Raw genomic sequence first — 19,673 nt, 5'->3', positions numbered from 1 at the left:
CGCGCGAGTGATTTTCAGATACGCGGTGTAAAACGAACCCCGCTAATTAAATTAATTTAATTAATTAAATTAAATTAATTTAATTAATTAAATTAATTTAATTAATTAAATTAGCGGGGTTCGTTTTACACCGCGTATCTGAAAATCACTCGCGCGTGCTGGTCACTAAAGCTCTATTTGACTTAACGATATCGCGGATGAGAAGCGACATGTCTAATTTTTATTCACAATAATCGTCGAAATAATTGAGTGGCTTTTTTGCACGTTATCACTCTCGCTTTCTACGGATTAACTTATTGTAAAACTGCGAACTCTCTTTTTCTTATACCGACAAATGTCTAAATAATTGCCTTTACGAGTATGCTTCGCGGAAAAAAAATTGTCCATAGCCGGTTAAATTATTTTCTTTTTTGAATATTAAAACAAACCATGCGCACGCTTTGCATCCGCTATTTTTCAAAAAGTTTGTTGTCAGCGGAATGAACGGCGCCAAAAAAGTGCGCATAACGGTAAAAATAAACGGGTCGCAATACAAAATTTTTCACACTCATTGGACACTCGCGGTATCATCCCCATGCCGACCAATTACAACCCTTCTCTTATCACCTGATAGGTGGGAACGTTTTTTCCCTAGTGCGCCAATTAATTACCCCCTCAACATAAGTACCGTTATCACGACCGCGCTACCCTCATTTCGCGCCTAAATGTAGTCGGGAACGGATGTGTAAAGGGGGGATAACTGTTCTCTACCGGAGTTCAAGTTTAAGTTCACGGTCACTTCGATGAGTCAGCGCCTTGAGGAGTCATAATTAAATAAAAGTTTCATCGACGATACATCAAGATACATCAAGATACATCAAGATACATCAAGATACATCATATTTCTTTTGTCAAGATCGAGGATTTAACGGAAGCGTCGTGGACTATCCTGCGAGCGATCTAATGCGCGATGAAGTATTATGTGAGTGAGTGTGAGTGTGAGTGTGAGCGTACAGTTTTGCGTTTTTGTATATTATACGGGGTGTTGTGTTTAAGTTATTATAAAACAAGGTCGCTTTTCTCGTGATCGGAATATTGTTTCGCGCTCTCGGGTTATAATTCGCGTTTTCAATTTATTTTTTAATTGATCGTTGTACAGCCCGGAGTATTCGTCGGTCCCTCGCGGAGTGTCGTTTTCTGTTTCGTTAGCCGTGACTGATAGTGCGTGCGCTACTGCACGCAATTCGGGAAATTGGCATCTGCTGCTTGAGATTCGCGTTACGCCGGATTGTGCGACGCGTATTTTAGTAGTTTTATAAGTCCTATTCGAACAATTTTTCCTTGTTTTATAATAATTTAAACTAAGTATGAGTGATATTGTAATAAAATGCGCGGTGAATATTATGTGAGTGAGTGTGAGTATGAGTATGAGTATGAGTATGAGTATGAGTATGAGTATGAGTATGAGTGTGAGTGTACAGTTTTGCGTTTTTGTATATTATACGGGGTGTTGTGTTTAAGTTATTATAAAACAAGGTCGCTTTTCTCGTGATCGGAATATTGTTTCGCGCTCTCGGGTTATAATTCGCGTTTTCAATTTATTTTTTAATTGATCGTTGTACAGCCCGGAGTATTCGTCGGTCCCTCGCGGAGTGTCGTTTTCTGTTTCGTTAGCCGTGACTGATAGTGCGTGCGCTACTGCACGCAATTCGGGAAATTGGCATCTGCTGCTTGAGATTCGCGTTACGCCGGGTTGTGCGACGCGTATTTTAGTAGTTTTAAAGTCCTATTCGAACAATTTTTCCTTGTTTTATAATAATTTAAACTAGGTATGAGTGATGTGTAGAATGCATCAAAATTTTTAACCACACCGGTCGTACTTACAGAAAATATTAAAAATATGTACAACCGACAGTCCGCAGTCTGTTTAAGTGGGACGGAAAATTTTTGTTGCATTTTACATTAAAAATTTATATTATATTATATCTTGAAAATGTCGGATCATACACAATTGGGTAAGTCGGATTTCGTACTACTTAAAATTATTTAAGACTCCGCGATGTTACCAAGAAGCGGATCTGCGATATATCTTAGCCGACGACGTCACGAAAGAACAGGACAGACAGTGTATAGGTCTGGCCTGTTCTTCTATCCGACGGCAGCTGAAACGCTGGCTTCACACGGACGAGCCTCTGTATCTGAACGCGTGGAAGCCGCGATTCCGAGTTGGGTTCTCTGCGTCCGAGGCATTAGTAGGCGCTATGGGCACACACGGACACGGCATTGTGCCTAGTGTGCGTATGTTGCCCGTCTAAAATCCGCGACCACTGCCTCCACATTGAAAGAAGAAATATAATCTCTCAAACGTTTAGGTGCAATAATTGGCTGAAAAATAGTAACAATTTTTTCAACAATCACCGCGCTCAAAAAGTTTACCGTACGACTCATGTAACATTAGAAAGAGAGAGAGAGAGAGAGAGAGAGAGAGAGAGAGAGAGAGAGAGAGAGAGAGAGAGCGTGTCTACAAGAAACATGTGTCACGCATGCGTTGAAATTTTATTTAAATCCATGTTTTCTTCAACATAAAATTCTAACCTGCAATTTACAATGAGAATCGATGAGGATATCGTAAATCCGCCTTGGTACGTAATTTTTACTTGTGTTACAAATCTTGTATTCTAACAAACATTTATATAAGTTCCTGTATTTTATATTCTGCATTTAACTTAGTTGTGTTAATACCTAAATTTTCATCTATTAGGAATACTCTTCAACGGTTACATAGAATACAAATGTGAGCATTATAAACCGGCCTAGAGATAAAGCAATAATTAAATTTATTAAATATCTCTTTTGTTTTAAGGTTACAAAGAGGTGGAATATTCAGAATGATTTCGTTAAAACGAATAATAATCTATGGCTCACTGGCACCATTTTTTGCTATGCTCACCTTACTCTACATTCTTGGAGTTGCCAGATATGTCACTGACTTTGAAGAAAATACATGTGATATGACATACATGTTCGAGTATCCACAATATGTGGTATGTGGATACAAGATTTATATGTGATTACTACTACTTTATTTCTCTAGGTTCATTTTTGTTAAACATAATCTGCTGCATAGGAGTAGAACTTGTACTTTGAAAGTAACATAAATACTGAATATATAAAAGATTGTTTTGCAAATTTTTAAATAATTTTTTACATTTTAGAGAATATCTTTAAAAAATGATATAGAACAGAAATATTTACGGTTTGGATTATATGCTTATGGAGAAGGCCCTAGAACTGAAAACTTAAGAAGTATGCATTTTTCTGGTATACCAGTTCTTTTTATACCAGGCAATGCTGGATCCCATGAACAAGGTTTAAATTACTTTATTAATATATGATATTAATATGTTATAATATTAAAATAATAATTTTTTTTATTAATATGTATAAGGTGTCCCATTTTTACTTAAATAGTAAAAAATTTGAAAGTTACATTATAGCCGATATTCAAGTTTTGTAACTCAAAAAGTACTTTACAAAAAAATTAATTTAAAATGGGACATCCTGTATAAAGGACAAGTCTATATATTTATATTTTTAATATTGTAGTACGATCTATTGCTTCTGTAAGTTTACGAAAAAGCCTGAAAAAGAAGACTCCTTTCCACTTTGACTTCTTTACTGTTTCATTCAATAAGGATTATTCTGCATTGTATGGAGGTATAACTAAAAAAATATGAAAAACATTTGTTAATATATCAATACTTATATTTATTATATTTTTTACTCTTACAATTTATTAATGCAAGGTGTACTTATGGAACAAACTGTCTATGTCTCACATTGTATAAAAGCAATATTAGCATTGTACAAGGGCAAGATAAATAATGTTGTATTGATTGGTCATTCTATGGTAAGATATATATTTACATATATGTATTACGGAGAATCAAATATTAATTGATATCTGTTCTAGGGTGGTATTGTAGCGAAAGGTGCTCTATTGCTAGCACCAAATATGAGTGCTTCATTTGCGAGTATGATAATAAACTTGGCTTCTCCTCATACTCCTTCCTTGATTCTTGATAGTCTCTTTGCCAATTATTATTATGAATTGGAAAAACAAATGTACAAAATTAAAGATGCAGGAGTAAAGGTAGTATCGATTGGAGGTGGACCACGCGATATACTTGTACCTGCAGCGCAAACTTTTGATCATATAGCAGATATAAATGTTCTCTCTACAAGTATACCAGTAGTTTGGAAATCCACAGATCATTTGAGTATTTTATGGTGTAAACAATTAGTATTCGTAATCGTACGTTCGCTATTTGATTCTGTCGATCATATGATGAAACCACCTCAAATTACCTCAGATCCTAATTTGAAGATGCAATCTTTGTCCTACCATTTTTTACAAGTAAGTTAATATTGTTGATATCAAAGTCAGAATTTATGTTATTTAATTGTTTATATGTAACGTACAAAAATATTTAATATATTTTAGAATTCTTAAAAAATTAATAAATTTTAATATATAAATTATAATTTTAGCATACTTCGGGTAAAAAACTTTATCATTATGCAGAAAAAGTTCGATTCGAAGCTGATGGCGAATGGATAAATGTACCACAGCAATATGTCTGGAGTAATAAGAACATGATTAAAAAATCATCCAATATATATCTTGTGGTGGAACTATTTCAGAAATCTGATTTCTTAACCATTGATGCAATAAATTTACAAAACAAGGATTGGCTGTTTGTATGTTCAGCATTTAAAAAACAAGGCGGAAAACAAATTTGGTAACATTCAGTTACATATTATTTTGGAAAAGATTAATACATTTTTACTAATAAATTTTAATATGTACTTTTCAGTGAATGGGGTTGGAATTTAACAAATAAAACTAGACTTTTACCCGACCCTTTATATCGGTCGAGAAAAACGATCGATCTTGATTTAAAGAAGATAAAATATCCATACATTACGCATGCCATTGTGAAAATAACTCCAGATGATTTAGAGAAACATCTTATAGTCAACTTTGATTCTTATTTTTATAATAATCGAATCGAATCTACAAAAAACAGATTCTTACATCCTAGATATCTCTTTGGATTTCGTGGACCTAATTTGATTGAAACCGTTAAAGGAAGTGTGAGATATTACATAACACTTCCTAACATCATAGACGTGATTACAATCGAATTGAAATCACCAAATTGTCTTAAGCATTACGCTATTGTCGAACTATTAGAATCGTCAAATATTGGATCGAGTCAATCGGAAATCTTCACGAATACGTAAGTGTAATTATAATTAATTTATTTTAATAAATCGAACATTATATAACTACAATTACGTTGCAGAGATGATGGTCCAAAAACGTTAAAGATACAGACACTCTATAGACGATATAATGACACAGCAAGTTTAAGACTGACATTAGAACCAGAATGCATTTATACGGTTAATATTCAACCTGGAGGAATCATCGATAAAATTTCTTGTAGAATACGGGATCGTTGGCCATTGCTTTACATGGCTATTATCAGTTTACTTTTACTTTTTGTCTCTATGAGGATACATTATAATTCGGATACGCTACCCACAATAGCCGTTACCATAATATTATCCTTTGTTTTCAATGTTACTTATGAAATGTGCATCGCTTTATGTATTATTGGCATATCTGCCATTGGCGTATGCTGCTCTGTTGTATTTCTTGGTTCTGTCGCGCATGGAATAGCTGTCAGGTATACAATTTTGATTTATATTAAAATTAAAATATCTTTTATATTTTATGACATTAAAAATTAAATAATAATTAAAAAATTTTAAGAAATATTATATTTTTATAGGTTCTTAGCTCGTGCAATAACGTTTTCAGTAACATGGTCAGATTGGTTACTAAATGGTCTAAACCAATTGCCATTAATTACAACTGTTTTCATCCTGTCTCTAATTCCAACAACATGTGGAGCTCTTGGTGTGCTCATCTCAGTATTTCTTTACTTTTTGAAATTAACAAGGATGTATGAAGATTATTTAGAGGACATATTAATGGCCCCACTTCAACATTTCGACTGGTTTAAACGTTTGAAAATACGTATAAAGAGCGAAGAAAATGATGGAAGTATCAGTGAAAGGATATATGATCATCTTATTCTGTTTTTGTTATGCTGTTTTACTGCTATCCCAGCAATTCCATCTGTTTTAGTTTGGGCAAAAAATTTCAGGTAATATTTATCTCAATAAGGCGTCTCGCGTAAGAGAGGCTCGGTAGTACGCTGCGCCTATACTTGGCGCGAGGCACTACCGTGCCTCTTGATTACAATTCATAATTTAAGATTTCAAGTTTCCATTTTTCTCCTTACAATGGTATTAAGTTAATAAAAGTGAAAAGAGTCGCTATAATTTAATATGATTGTGTTAAAAAAAACAATTCGTTAAATTATTAATTTTATAAAAGTTAATTAACTAGAATGTAAATATATTTGTTACAGCTACGATATGAGACTCTCTACAGAAGATCCTGTTCTTATGATAAGTTGGATAATAATAGCTGCATGCAGTAATTTAGGTATCGTACAAATTTCACTTAATCATAAGGGATATCGTTCACTTATATTAGCCAATATATTGCGTTTCACAAGTTGGGTAATTCTTTCCACGACGGCAGCTCCGCGTCCGTCTTTTTACCAATGGTGTATGCCACCTATTATTGCCGCAGGAATAACACTTGTCACACTAAATTCTTTAATTCCTCATAGACAATTCAGTTAAACTTGACAAAATTGTATTTATAGTTTACAGTAATTTATAACTTTTGATATTATTTATTAGTAATTTCGTATAAAAATCCGAATTTATGACAATTGCAATATATATTTAAAACTTGTCACAGATTTTTTAATGTTATAAATGAAATGATAAAACATCACACTGTAGCCTATAAGTATTATTTTATATAGAAGTAATCTAAATATAAACATGCAAATAAAATAAAACTTATTTTAAAGGCTGCTCATTTAGTGCATATCAGTAATAATTGTAAGATAATCAAATGATATTTATAATTATAATATAAAAAATATATTTATTTATTGTGATATGTGATGTAAAATATAAATAAGGCTTCAATTACCATAAATTGTGATTTAAAAGATCTGATTAATATAATTTTGTTTGACAAATAACTAAATCCTTACTTTGTAGTTTAATATCCATTATTTTTTTTATATATTATTAATGTATATCTTGTATATATTATTTTTTTAGGAAAGGTAGCAACAAAACAATATTTTGCCATTTAAAATCTCTAGTAATTTTCTATATATATTATATATATGTATATACATAAATTTATTTACATTTTTTTTAAAGATTTATTTATTCTACATATGTATCTCCAAGATCTGTTTTTTCTACACTGTACACACATATTTCTTTTTTAGTAATAGGATGTACTCCATAGTTTACAACCATGCCCATTTGTTGTTGAAGAAAAGCTATTGTTTTTGTTGCTAAAGTTTTATTATTTGCATGTACTTCTGGATGCTGCATGAATTCGCTTAGCTGGAAAAATAATAAAAGTTTGTTAATTGAAGCAGCTATACAATGCTTGAAGGTACAGTTGTGCTATGTATTAATAACATTGCAATATATTTAATGTTATATCAAGTTTGATACTTGCAATTTTGTTAAGAATATGTACAAATTTAATAAAAATATAGGTCTAGATTTTTGGCAATGTGAGGAAAGAATCTCGTAATATAATTAAATAAAATAAAATAATACCTTCATCCATCTACATTCCGAAATTTCTCGTTTACATTTCTCAATTTCAAAGTTTTGTGGTGTTAGATACGCAATCATATATATATCAGAGCATCCAAATAAAAAATTGTGCCCATGTCTAAAAGATATTAAGCATTTGAAATTTGCCCGAATTCCTGTCTCTTCTAAAACTTCTCTCTTAGCTGCTGCTTCAATATTCTCTCCTGATAATTGAAAATACACATGTATAATTCCAGCAATGTGCAACATAAAATATTTTTCAGAATACCTGGTTCTACATAGCCTCCTGGCAGCTTCCAACTTGCTTTAACAGAGGCATATTTTTCTTTAATGACAAGAATTTCACCAGTATCTTTGTTGAATACAAATGCACCAACACCTAAATATGTATGCGCATATTTTGGGACGTTACATTCCTCGTGAGTGGGCAGCCAACGATATAACATGACGTATTCGTCTTTAGCGTGGTGAAAGATGAATCCGTTCCTAGTTAACATTGGAACCCACTCGGAATGTGGTATATGCACGCGAAACCATATAGTTCGTCTTTTATCCTTTGTCCATTGCTCTAAAGAATCTATAAAAATTTTTTTTTTTTTTTTAATTTACAGTAATATTCCTAAATATATTTTGCGTTGTATCTTTTATAAATATGAGAAAAAAAAGATACGAGAAAAAGAAAGAAATATGTCTCTCTACCTTTGAGACGCTGCAGGAATATTTTATTGTCGCAAGCTTCTTCAGCCGAGTCAATCGTAATGCCATTGTAATGATCGTTATGACCCTTAAAAATCTGTTGAGCCATCATAGCTTTTAAATCTCCGACGTGTGTGTTATTAGAAAAAAAAACGAATGAGCTTCGCGCGGTTAATGTTCTCGAAACTCGGACCACTCGGAGCAATATCGCACTCCGCATCGAATACAGTCAGTTTGATCTCGGCGTTTTAATTAATCACCGTTAAACAATTATCGTGCAATGTCACTCGAGAATAAATAACAGGAGTTCGCGTTGGTCCGCGTGATATTTATGCATCTTGCGTAAGCAGCATATCAATAATTTTTATCATCTCAATGAGCTTACGTTGTTATTCAGCGGCAACGTAACCTCAACGCGATGAAGATAAATTTCTTTTTCTTGATGAAACTGCCGCGACAAGTTCCATCGAAATCGAAGACTCGGCACTAGTGCTGTATAATAAAAAACAAAAAAAAATTAATGACATAGCTTCTAGTATGAATTCTAGTATCACGTATTAGAGGAATTCAGGCATAGGTATCGATAGGTATATATAAAAGAGAAAAAAATAATACATTGGACGATGTCGCCATCTGAGTATAGCACAATGCGACATTCACCAAGCAAGTGAAAATAGTTGAAAATCGATTTTGTAACATCGTCGATCGTATACCACGATCGTATTGTTTGGAACTTTTGCTAGATGTAATTTCAATACAGTAGTCTCGAGAAGTTTTATATCAAGATACGACGAATGAGATATTACAATATCAATATATATCGTGGTATCATCAAGAAAGAAAAAGAAAACCAAACAAAAAATTATTAAGCGGAAGGTTAAAATATAACGAGATAAAAGTAAAAAAGGTAATTATTTTAATCTGTCCTTGTAGTTAGTTATGAAAATTTGCATGCGTTATTCGCACGTTTTATCAATAGATTTCAATTAATTACGCATACATTTGCGTACGAACCTTGTAACATGTTCGCGTACCTTGCGATACGTTACGTATTACGTGTCATTTTCCAATTTTACATGCTTAAAAAATTTTTACCAACAAATTTATATATCTTAGGACAATGTTTAGCCGCTATTTTATAAACCATTGCGTTGTCTTGACTGTTATTCCACAAATGGATCGTCATAACGTCCTTCCCTATCCTTGGCATACCTTCCGTCATTACTTCGCTCGAAGAAATGCTTGGGAAATCGAGAGACGTAGGATAGAATTTGTCCGGTGGGTAGATCGTAAATTGCCGGCATTCCTTGTTCTACAATCCAGTTATTCGTGAGGTTCATTTCAACTAATTATATATGTATTTTTAAACAATGTACGACATACATGTAACGATAATATTTTATAATTAATGAGAGAACAACAGTGAAATAAGAGACACGAACGCAATTGTATGTCGTAACGTGACGAAGGAAGTGCGATTTCGTTTGCCAAGTAAGCAACAAGGGTGCATTCGTTTATGCAACAGTCAATGCAGTTACTAGAAAAAAAAAAAAAGAAAAATTCTAAAGTAGTTCAGTTACTATACTGACAGCTGCATAAACGAATTTACCTCAAAGCTTATCGTACTCACGTCCTTCTGATAACACAGCCTCTGCAGGGTTTGAGTTACGACTCTTGTTATATTATATTGCGAATAATTATTCACATTTATATTTTTTATTATGTCCAGACAGATATCCACAAAGCTTCTTCCAAAGTTTGTACTCGCGTCAACGCCAAACACGCCGATACCCATGTCTCGATTATTTTCCACCCCCGTAAATGTAGTTAACTCGTCCAATGATCTAAATAGGTATTTTTGTTCATTTAAACATACTTTTTTATTATTTTATGGTATGGCAATGTTGACAGATGCTAATATTGACGCTTATCTATTTTTAATATTAACATAGTTTATTACAAAATTACTAGTTGCTTAATTATTTATTTAATTTTGATATCTTAAAGATAAATATAATTGTTCAACTTACGTCAGTACTATGCTGTTTAAATTTAGTGATAAGCCACCAAATTTCCAAAGCGTCAACATTCGAATGTAATCGTGAAAATCCTTTTTTAACCAATCCCGATTTTGCCATAATATACGAATATTTGCCCAGAACCAGTCTTCTATTGGTGTATTGGTAATATATGTCGATAAACGGACTCGTCTTACATACACATTGTTGTAGGTTTCAAGGATATTGACCAATTTCTTGGATTTATCAGAAAAATGGCCCGTTGCAAGGAAAAGCAAAAAAACATTCAAGTTGCGATTATTTCTAGCCGCCGATTCCACGGCACATGCTTGTAAAGGCATAAGGTTCGGCAATGAACACATCGTTTTATGGAAAAATATACATCTACTTGGTACCAGCATCTGTTTGTCTAAAAATTTAAAAAGTAAGTAATAATGTATACTTAAGAAACAGAATAACTATTACAGTTTGAATGTTATTGATCATTTATAATATACAAAGTGTTTTACGGTTGGTGTGAGGACGCTGGAACTGTGGAATACCCTGTATATTTTCAAATATAATATATAATTTATATATTATACTTTTTATTAAATTTTTATTCGAAATATTAGTATCTCAAAATAGGAAAAATATTTTTAACTAACCCCATTCTCCTTGTCCGAGCTCCATAATACCGTTGGACTTACTCCAGTAGCAATATACATGATCGGCTGAGTTGTATGTAATTAGTATCATCGGTAATTTCTTCCAGAAAACGCAGACAATTATTATTATTAATGTGAAGAGAGAACAGAACATAAAGAATGCTCGTTGTTTCTTCATTATTGTAGACGACTTTATCCAATTTTTTTAACAAATCTGTAAAGTTTATACAATCTTATCTAATATATTTGTTTCTTTTGTTTAGAAATGGATTCTTACCGGTGACATTTTTGAAACCTGCAGAGTGTTGGAACGATTAATAAATGTATTATGATACTATTGTTACATAATCTTCTATGACGGAGCGTGCGGCAAATAGCTCTCAGCTGCTCGATTATTACTGATGTCCTCGTAGCATCCAGCAATGTTTTCAAACGGTATGGAAGTGAATTCAGGTATGCTTTTATTTTAAGAATTTTATATATTATTTGAATAAGAAATATCGTCGATTTATTAACTTGCAAACGCTTGATAATATTATTTTAATAAATAAAATTAATATTATTTAATGTTAATATAAAGTATTATTTTTAATATTATTACAAATAAATTATTATAAATACTTACGATTAATTTCTGCATAAGTATATTTAAAAATAAATTGTAAAATTGTTTAACCGTCTTTCCGTTACGAAGAGTTATCGATTATTTCAGTCACGTTGACGTTGACTGACGTTGAGGTTGACGATAAGTCACGTACAGTAATTAATACTCCAAGAATAGAAAAAGTAACATTTTAGATATCTTTGACAATAATTAATCAGTATGATTGTCAGTAAAAATATTACAAAATTATAAATTCTTTGATAAGTACGAAGAACAACCAGTAAAAAAATATGATTAGAAAATGTTGTATTTGGTAGTAGAACTTCACCGAGAAAAAAAAAACTTGCACAGGTTTTATTCTCATTCGCTGGCCAAACTTTAGCCTTCGTAACTGCTGCTTGTGAATTTAACGTTGTTTCCTGTCTGTTATATATATAGATCATCTCTAATATCATCTAAAGATTAGCTAGCGTAGATACAGCAAGTCATTGGTATTTATAATCTTCGTAAAAGCGTATCGTTCTTAGAACGCAAGTAAACGAGGCTAACTGACGAATTAGCTGGAAGTTGAGAGATTTTTATACAATACGCTTTTGTTTTTGAAGTATAAAAAATTTTATTTATCTAATTATTTTATTAAAAAGCCACAATTGCAATTTTTTACGCATATTTTTTTTTTTTTTTAATTTGATGTAGTTATCGAAATTTATGCAAAACATGAAGAAACTCTATTAAAAAAAAAAAATAAAAAAAAAAAACGTGATGTGGAATATTAAAGAATAAAAACGTTTGTTAATATAGTTTATTACTAACTATACAATATCATTTGCATATATTTTCATCTATTTTGACAATTTAATATCTTTTGATCATATTTTAACATCTTTAGACGAATAAAATTAATTAATTACACAATTTTTTTATTTTTAATAAATGTACGATTTCTTTGCATATTTCTCTAATATACATATATGTATATACATATTCTTACATTTATTTATAAAATACATTTTTAATTATACCTTCTGATTTTTTATGAGGTCTTATGTTACAAGTTCTTGTACATAAAAATAGAGTAATGTATTTTTTATTTTTTTTTTTCTTAAATATGATAAAATGTTTTTGTTATATATTAAAAATACAAAATTTATAAAACTTTGTTTAATTTTAAATTAATTTTGAAGAATTATCTTTATACAGTTTATAAATTTTTATAGTTTATAAATATTTTGTTGCATTTCGTAAAAATACATACATAAACATGTTAAAATAGAGTATATTTTACGAGTAATTCATATTAATAGAAATATTGATATTTTATTATGCTTATAGCCGTATTACGTTATGTAAACCAACGATTTATTAATATTCAGTAATCAGGGTAATTTATGGCATTAAAATGGCATTTGTCTCCATCAGACATTATAAATATATATCTTTCATATACGCTTAGAGAAAAAGGGTAAATACTTGTCTAAATCAGCCTTTGCCTCGTTAAAAAAAAATTTGTTTCGACATAATGAATATCGTTTTTTCGATTAGATTAGATAAAATTTTTCTATGGTGTCACGCTTGGGTGGTTTCCGATGTATTGTTTCGGACAAACAAGCGTTTCATATTTGATTCTATAATTTATTGCAACTAAGCTTAAATTCAAAATATTCTGCCGCAGTTATTGAAAACATAAGGACAATAATTCCGTGCAATAACGGCGTACGGTACGTTGCTGTTTACTCGCACCTTTTCGGCTTTGCTCAATTTATTCCACACGTGAATCGCCTTTGCCTTATTTAATATCTTTAACGTCGCGTCACTATCTTTTATTTCGAAATACTTTTTCCATTTTTTATAATGAATCGGATAGAAAATCGATGGCGAATATACTGTGAAACCGTGGCAACGGTCGATTGTCATATCACGTACCTGTAAAATAAAATTAATTTTTTTTATAGTTTACTCAAGTATTTTTATTTGTGTAAATTTGTTTTTCTTTATAAAAAGTTTAACATTAATTTAAAAAATTGTACAGGTGTACCGATCAAATGTAATCATGCAATTAAAAATTCGCATTTGAAGTATAAAACAAGAATATAGCACTATAAATTATTTTGATCTGTCATCTGGTAAATGTCTGTGTTTGTAATTTGCTATTTGCCTTAGATAACCTGATATAGCATTGAACAAGAAGGTTCTGTTTTCTGGTATTTAGGATTCATTTTACATGTGTAATACATAAAAGAATGAAAATCAATTACGTTTATATATACCACATGTACACATAAATTAATAATGCATATTATTGATTAATTTTTTTGCGTGAAAATTGGCGAGAATAAAATAATGATAAAAATAATTTTTTCTTTTTTATATATTTTTTTGTGTTGTGTTTTGTGTTGTGTAAATCTGTATTTTTCATTCCGTGTTAAAAGAATAATAGACTATATCCGCCGGACGAATCCAACAAATTAAATTAAACGAGCCAGTCTCTTATTTGCCACGAATAGACTTTGTTCTTTACTTTGTGTGCACGTTAATAGGCTTTGCTTGTTTGAACAATAATTCCTAATGTAATAAAATGACGTCAGATTGTATTTACTATCTTATCATCTATACATAATATGTATTTAACGCACACAGTAGACAATAAACTCTATTCCAAATTTTGCAAACTTTTTAAAAGCTAGTAATATTGTTTATAATATATAGTATTGTTTTATATCTAAAATGATTATGAATAATTATATTAATATATTTCTGTTTTGAATTTTTCAGATGGAGCTCGTTATTGCAATCCAAAGTTTTTTCTGGAAATTTAATACTCACATACATCGTTGCACAAAGTTTCTGCAACGTTCTCGTGATGACTCCGGGTCCATTGTTACCCCAGACATCGCCGCGAAAGTTTTTTTTGAAGTCCCGTACACAAGCATCGGCCATACGTCGACCCAGCTTCGACATATCAAAACCCATTACTCCAGCAGCAACGTCATCCCAGTCTTCGGCGCCAGCAAAATTTGTCAGATTCTCGAACGAAGTAGTGACTACTACGTCCAAATCAAGGTAAATCCCGCCATACTTCCATAGGCTCAAATAACGTAGCATATCTGACATATGACTGGATGGCCAGTGGCTTTTCTTTAAAACGCCACTGGTGTACCATGTTTCCAAAGGCGTGTTTTTCACATACTTCTGCGGGTCAATGTGACGAATCCTGACGTTGGGATAACTAAGGAGATGCCTGACGATCTCGTGCGTACTATTGGAGAACTCCGATTTGCTAACGAATAGCAAATACACAGTCATCGATGGATTCATTCGTGCCGCAGATTCTATGGCACAAGCTTGTCGGGCGTTTAACATAAGACCCTCCTCACCGAAACAGGAAGTCTCGTGAAAGAAGATATTTCTACCTGACGTTGGCTCGTCGACGCCTGAAGCATAATGGGCACAAGTAAATTTTATTACGTATGTATTAATATATTATAATATATTTGAGATATATTTCCATACTTGTTTCTGATTCGAAGTCTTGAATACTTTTTGTTGCAATCGAGACTTTATCATAACATCTGATATCGTTGACCGTTGTCACGTCGAGAAACGGTATCCTTTGAATGATGTTGCTCTCAGTCGATATCATAAGAATAAGAAGCACAACGGCGAAAGCAAATCCGCACCACAATAATCTCTTTTTCATCTTTATGGGTCTTCACATTGAATTTCACTAGATTCCACTATACTCGGATAAAATTAGTTATATAAATATTTTAATATTATTTTTATTACTTATTTTTTATCAGGACAGATTTCATCTATTAAATTATAAACCGATTTTATCAACGCAAATTAATAAAATTAGTCGAATTAACTTTCACATCAATTACACAAGTACAATTGCATTTAATATATCTTTAATTATCGTAATCTGATTTAAACGTATTTTATTTATTAAAAAATGCAATAATTTTTTTTTAAATAATTTAATAAAGTATAATATATATGCAGGAAAATCAAATTCAAATCTTGCATGTATGTCAAATGAAATTGTTCATCACATTTAAACGATCTCGTTTCGTGATACAAAGCTTTAAGAGCAATGATTGAATCAAATAGATCATTATATATAATATGTCTGATTGCAGATGATCAGATCCCATTTATTATGATATGTTCTATCAAGGTTTCCTCTATTGAAAATGAGAAAATGATAATACGAATACATTAAAAACATGAAAGTCGCAAATTTATTTTAAACGAAACTATTTATTTTGTCAACTGATTATTTAATAGCTCAAGTCTTTAAGATAAATGAATCTAAAAGTATTATTAAATTATAAGATTATTTTTAATACAAAAATCTTAATATTTGCGTTACAGTGCTCACACATTTCATAAATTTCTATCCCTTTGTATTAATTTTTGCACAAATTTTTATATTTCCATGTGAAGTGTTTCCTCCAATCATCACAATTCAACATAAACCTGGAACGATGTGTCTACCGTATAAAATTAATACTAATGACGCGTGAATTGTTTTTATTTAAAATAAACTTGTCACATGTTCTTTCTCACATTATGTCACGTTCACACATTAGGTGTAACAGAAAAAAATTAAATTAACAGAATCTTTCAACGAAAAAAAAAAAAAAAAGAAAAAGAAAAAAGTCGGTCAAGTTCCACATGTCGTATTTTGTATCAGCTGAACTTTGACCTAATCACGATAAAAACAGGAAACGCGTTACTATTTTTTAACCAACTTGAATAAATATTCACGTATACATGAGTGGTATAAGCGCACTTATGCGCGCGTGTGTAAGACCCTCATATGCCCGAATAGGCTTTTATATTTTAACTCACCGGTGGAATCGAATTGATTGCCGGCTGTTATACAAATTACCATTACAATATTTCTTTTATTTATTGTCAGATGATTAGTTATTATTGTAGATAAGGTACAGAACTCGCAATGATACCGTAATGCTCTCGTGAATTTGTTTGTCGTTTTCAGGAAAGAAAATCGTCGAACTTAGTATGACATACACGTCACGGATGTAGTCACCCTCGCAGGCCGCAACCACCCCGTTCCACCACCCGTATCGATCGCCTCGCTGGTAACCGAGTGTTCATGATGAATTCGGAGGAGGAGCACTTTAGTCAGGACAATATGAGTCGACGATCGGGAACGAACGTCTCCTCTCTGAGCGTTATTTCGCAACTAACAAAAATTATTTCGCCGGTGCTTAGGATCCCGAGCAAGTTACCCCTCCGCTTACTATAAACGTGCGTTGTAATGAAATACATTCCCGACGCATGCGTGAGGTTGGTCTGACGACAATGAGGATAAAGACGCATGACGAAAACTCGGGTTGTCGCTTTTTTCCTCAATTCCACGCGCTAGATCCTCGAAGACACTCGACACGATACGCGGTAAATACTGCCGTGATTTACAATCTCAAATTGCCGATGCACTCGCTGAGAAATATACATGTTCAGCTCGTCACAAAACGGCTTTTATTGTCAGTTAAAATTGTACATGCATCGCTGCTAAATCTCACTCTCATCTACGTGCTTGTATCGTATATTGCAGCTACATCTTGGAAAACTACACGAATGTAAGATCGTTATTTGTTGTTTCACAATTAAGTATACATGATAGCGCGAAATATGCTATTTGACAACATCAGACTGCGGGTGTAATATTCAACTTCTTCGCGTCCTCCAAAAGTTTTACTACCATTGCATTCCACTCATCGGGGCGATTCTCGGTGTACCACACAACAATTTTTTCCACGTTTTTCTTTTGCACTTCTGTACATTTTCGACATTTCGTCGCAAATGCTTCAGCAGCATGCTCTGAAAAATATAACATCTCAAATAATTCGATTGAAATTAAAGATTCAGGCAAATAAGCAACTTTTTATTTAATATAAATGATATTTTGTTACAACGCGATAATATTAACAGGTTTATATATATATATATATATATATATATATATATATATATATAGATTATTTTTTATATAAAATAAAGATCATATTTATTATAAAATTGAAATTTATGTAAAGTGATGAAATATCATACGTTTGAAGAATTTTTGATCCTCCGTCACGCACGGACCGGTATCCATAAAGCATTTGTAATACTGATTTCGAAGTTCATCGTTCGGCAAAATTTCATCAGGATCAATGTGATCAAACATGTCAGAGTACATCTCCTCGGCAATGACAGATGCCAAAATGACGATAAAGGCCAATAGACAGAAGCCGGATTTAGCCATGACTTTGTCGTTTTTAAAAACTCGAGCCAAACACGAAACTGAATATTTTATTCGGCCGAATGCATCTTTTATACCTTGCACTTACCCTTGGCGTACTAGTTCCTTACGTAAATACTATGTAAATAGTCGTTACACATGTCAGATCGATTATAATCACATATGTTTCAGGGAAATAGAATGGACAGGATGAAGGCCTATGCAAGAGGAATTAATTACTGAGTTTCCAACGGAGGATGTGAGTCTTCGACTACTTCCCTCGTGTGAAGATGACCATTAAGAGCGGCTTGTAATTCTGACGTTGGTTTAACCATCTCTCGGAAGCTAAGATTTCTCAACAAGCTGCAATTAAAAATTGTTGGTTTTAAGTAGCGCAAGCACTGTAATATAATACCCTGGCTCCGTATACAATACCACTTGTAATCGTACCTTTTGCTGTTGTGCTGAATACGCGAAATCAGTACTCTGTAATAATACGGAACACGTACGTGTCTTGTACGTAATTATTATCCGAGTCACAAGTAGTTTTCTTTAACAAGTGATATAATTAGTAATTAGAAAATTACTGATTATCCCGAGTTATGTCAAGTTTGAAATATGATCTACGATGTAGCAAATTGAAATAGGATAGTTATTAATGAAACGGACAAACAACCATTTAACAAAAATTCTGTCAAGATTGTTCGCGATAAACTTGTTTATTGAAAAATTTCTTATTTTAAAACTGCAGAAGTTTAGAAATGTTGAATAATTTATTCTGAACGAAAATGTAATTCAAATTTTTCTAGAATTAACATATTTTACATTGCATTATTGTCTTGTTAGAAAAAATCAAAAATATAAATTCGTATTTTAATTTCAATAAATATTAATATTTTTTTAATTATATATAAATTATGTTTAAATATAATGATAAAGATTAAATTATGTTACATTATATATGTATGTGTGCTTTGACCATGATTAGCATATGAATGATATAGTAATATCAGTAGAATGGGTTATCTTTTTGTCAGAAGGACTGCGTGAAATTATTATCTCGAGTAGTTTCCATTGTTAATATTTTATCATACACATGAAATGATGAGCTTTGTAATTCCACGATGCATAACTTATGAAATATCCTATTCACGTAGTAGTAGACGATAAATGTAGTAGTATCTAAAAAAACAAAAAAAGAATTTTTAATTTATTTAAATTCCGAATTAAACATATTAAAAGCCACATCACGCATATATGTACATATTATATATTCAGACCTAAATGCGTTGTTTCATTTATGATTATGATATAAATAATATACCACATATATATATATATATAATTGTAATAAAATGGATTGCATATTTTAGGATGTATTCGTTTATGCAGCAATCGGAGCAGTTACTGCACTAGTTTAGGATTTATTTCTTTTTCTTCTTAATGTAAGAAAAACAAAAATACTCTGACCTAGTGCAGAAACTGCGCTGACTGCTGCGTAAACGAATGCACCCCTTATGATATATAATTAATTATATAATAATGTAAAGTAATATTACAGGGATTTGCAACGGGTGCGTTCAAAGAATGCTCGTAAAACTGTTGTATTTGCAGAACACACCCGTTGATGCGGTGACCTTACGATCGCCAAGTCTGGGAGTTTCGTCGTTCTG

At 31.9% G+C, this 19,673-nt stretch overlaps 5 protein-coding genes and 1 long non-coding RNA gene across 11 annotated transcripts; 2 read left to right on the top strand and 4 right to left on the bottom strand.

Annotated features, from left to right (window-relative positions):
* The first annotated feature begins 2,476 nt into the window (after nt 1–2,476).
* On the top strand, nt 2,477–7,300 carry LOC139113446 (GPI inositol-deacylase-like). Of its 2 annotated transcripts, XM_070674634.1 has the most exons (12): nt 2,477–2,621; nt 2,741–2,773; nt 2,843–3,023; nt 3,195–3,348; nt 3,586–3,696; nt 3,786–3,889; nt 3,953–4,396; nt 4,531–4,781; nt 4,857–5,282; nt 5,349–5,735; nt 5,841–6,218; nt 6,486–7,300. In XM_070674634.1, the coding sequence occupies exons 1-12, from the start codon at nt 2,587–2,589 to the stop codon at nt 6,763–6,765; spliced, it is 2,784 nt and encodes a 927-aa protein (XP_070530735.1). In that variant the 5' UTR covers nt 2,477–2,586; the 3' UTR covers nt 6,766–7,300. The 2 variants fall into 2 exon arrangements, with proteins under 2 accessions (XP_070530735.1, XP_070530736.1); XM_070674635.1 differs by lacking the exon at nt 2,741–2,773 and having other exon boundaries at nt 2,485–2,621.
* Nucleotides 7,298–9,074, bottom strand: LOC139113451 (nucleoside diphosphate-linked moiety X motif 6-like). Its single transcript, XM_070674644.1, has 4 exons — nt 8,479–9,074; nt 8,048–8,356; nt 7,780–7,982; nt 7,298–7,557 (listed from the first exon to the last, which is right to left on the bottom strand). Exons 1-4 carry the CDS (start codon nt 8,693–8,695, stop codon nt 7,372–7,374), a joined length of 915 nt encoding a protein of 304 aa, XP_070530745.1. The 5' UTR covers nt 8,696–9,074; the 3' UTR covers nt 7,298–7,371.
* Nucleotides 9,075–9,374: 300 nt separating this feature from the next.
* LOC139113450 (lactosylceramide 4-alpha-galactosyltransferase-like) lies at nt 9,375–11,543 on the bottom strand. 2 transcript variants are annotated; one of them, XM_070674642.1, is made up of 5 exons: nt 11,418–11,543; nt 11,141–11,330; nt 10,506–10,902; nt 10,106–10,319; nt 9,375–9,787 (listed from the first exon to the last, which is right to left on the bottom strand). In XM_070674642.1, exons 1-5 carry the CDS (start codon nt 11,424–11,426, stop codon nt 9,548–9,550), a joined length of 1,050 nt encoding a protein of 349 aa, XP_070530743.1. In that variant the 5' UTR covers nt 11,427–11,543; the 3' UTR covers nt 9,375–9,547. The 2 variants fall into 2 exon arrangements, with proteins under 2 accessions (XP_070530743.1, XP_070530744.1); XM_070674643.1 differs by having other exon boundaries at nt 11,141–11,354; nt 11,418–11,538.
* Nucleotides 10,212–17,430, top strand: LOC139113453 (uncharacterized). Its single transcript, XR_011547693.1, has 6 exons — nt 10,212–10,327; nt 10,707–10,917; nt 11,404–11,593; nt 14,517–14,804; nt 14,872–15,209; nt 16,753–17,430. It is a non-coding gene; the product is annotated as an uncharacterized lncRNA (long non-coding RNA).
* LOC139113448 (lactosylceramide 4-alpha-galactosyltransferase-like) lies at nt 12,533–16,926 on the bottom strand. Of its 4 annotated transcripts, none has more exons than XM_070674639.1 (4): nt 16,785–16,926; nt 15,255–15,478; nt 14,568–15,175; nt 12,533–13,667 (listed from the first exon to the last, which is right to left on the bottom strand). In XM_070674639.1, exons 2-4 carry the CDS (start codon nt 15,439–15,441, stop codon nt 13,398–13,400), a joined length of 1,065 nt encoding a protein of 354 aa, XP_070530740.1. In that variant the 5' UTR covers nt 15,442–15,478; nt 16,785–16,926; the 3' UTR covers nt 12,533–13,397. The 4 variants fall into 4 exon arrangements, with proteins under 4 accessions (XP_070530740.1, XP_070530741.1, XP_070530739.1 ...); XM_070674640.1 differs by having other exon boundaries at nt 16,718–16,852; XM_070674638.1 differs by lacking the exon at nt 16,785–16,926 and adding an exon at nt 16,602–16,755.
* On the bottom strand, nt 17,239–18,351 carry LOC139113452 (ejaculatory bulb-specific protein 3-like). The gene is made up of 2 exons (XM_070674646.1): nt 17,829–18,351; nt 17,239–17,597 (listed from the first exon to the last, which is right to left on the bottom strand). The coding sequence occupies exons 1-2, from the start codon at nt 18,022–18,024 to the stop codon at nt 17,425–17,427; spliced, it is 369 nt and encodes a 122-aa protein (XP_070530747.1). The 5' UTR covers nt 18,025–18,351; the 3' UTR covers nt 17,239–17,424.
* Between the last annotated feature and the right edge of the window lie 1,322 nt (nt 18,352–19,673).

This window comes from Cardiocondyla obscurior, linkage group LG02, assembly GCF_019399895.1.
Source record: "Cardiocondyla obscurior isolate alpha-2009 linkage group LG02, Cobs3.1, whole genome shotgun sequence".
NCBI lineage: Eukaryota > Metazoa > Arthropoda > Insecta > Hymenoptera > Formicidae > Cardiocondyla > Cardiocondyla obscurior.
This window is presented reverse-complemented; position numbering and strand designations above follow the sequence as displayed.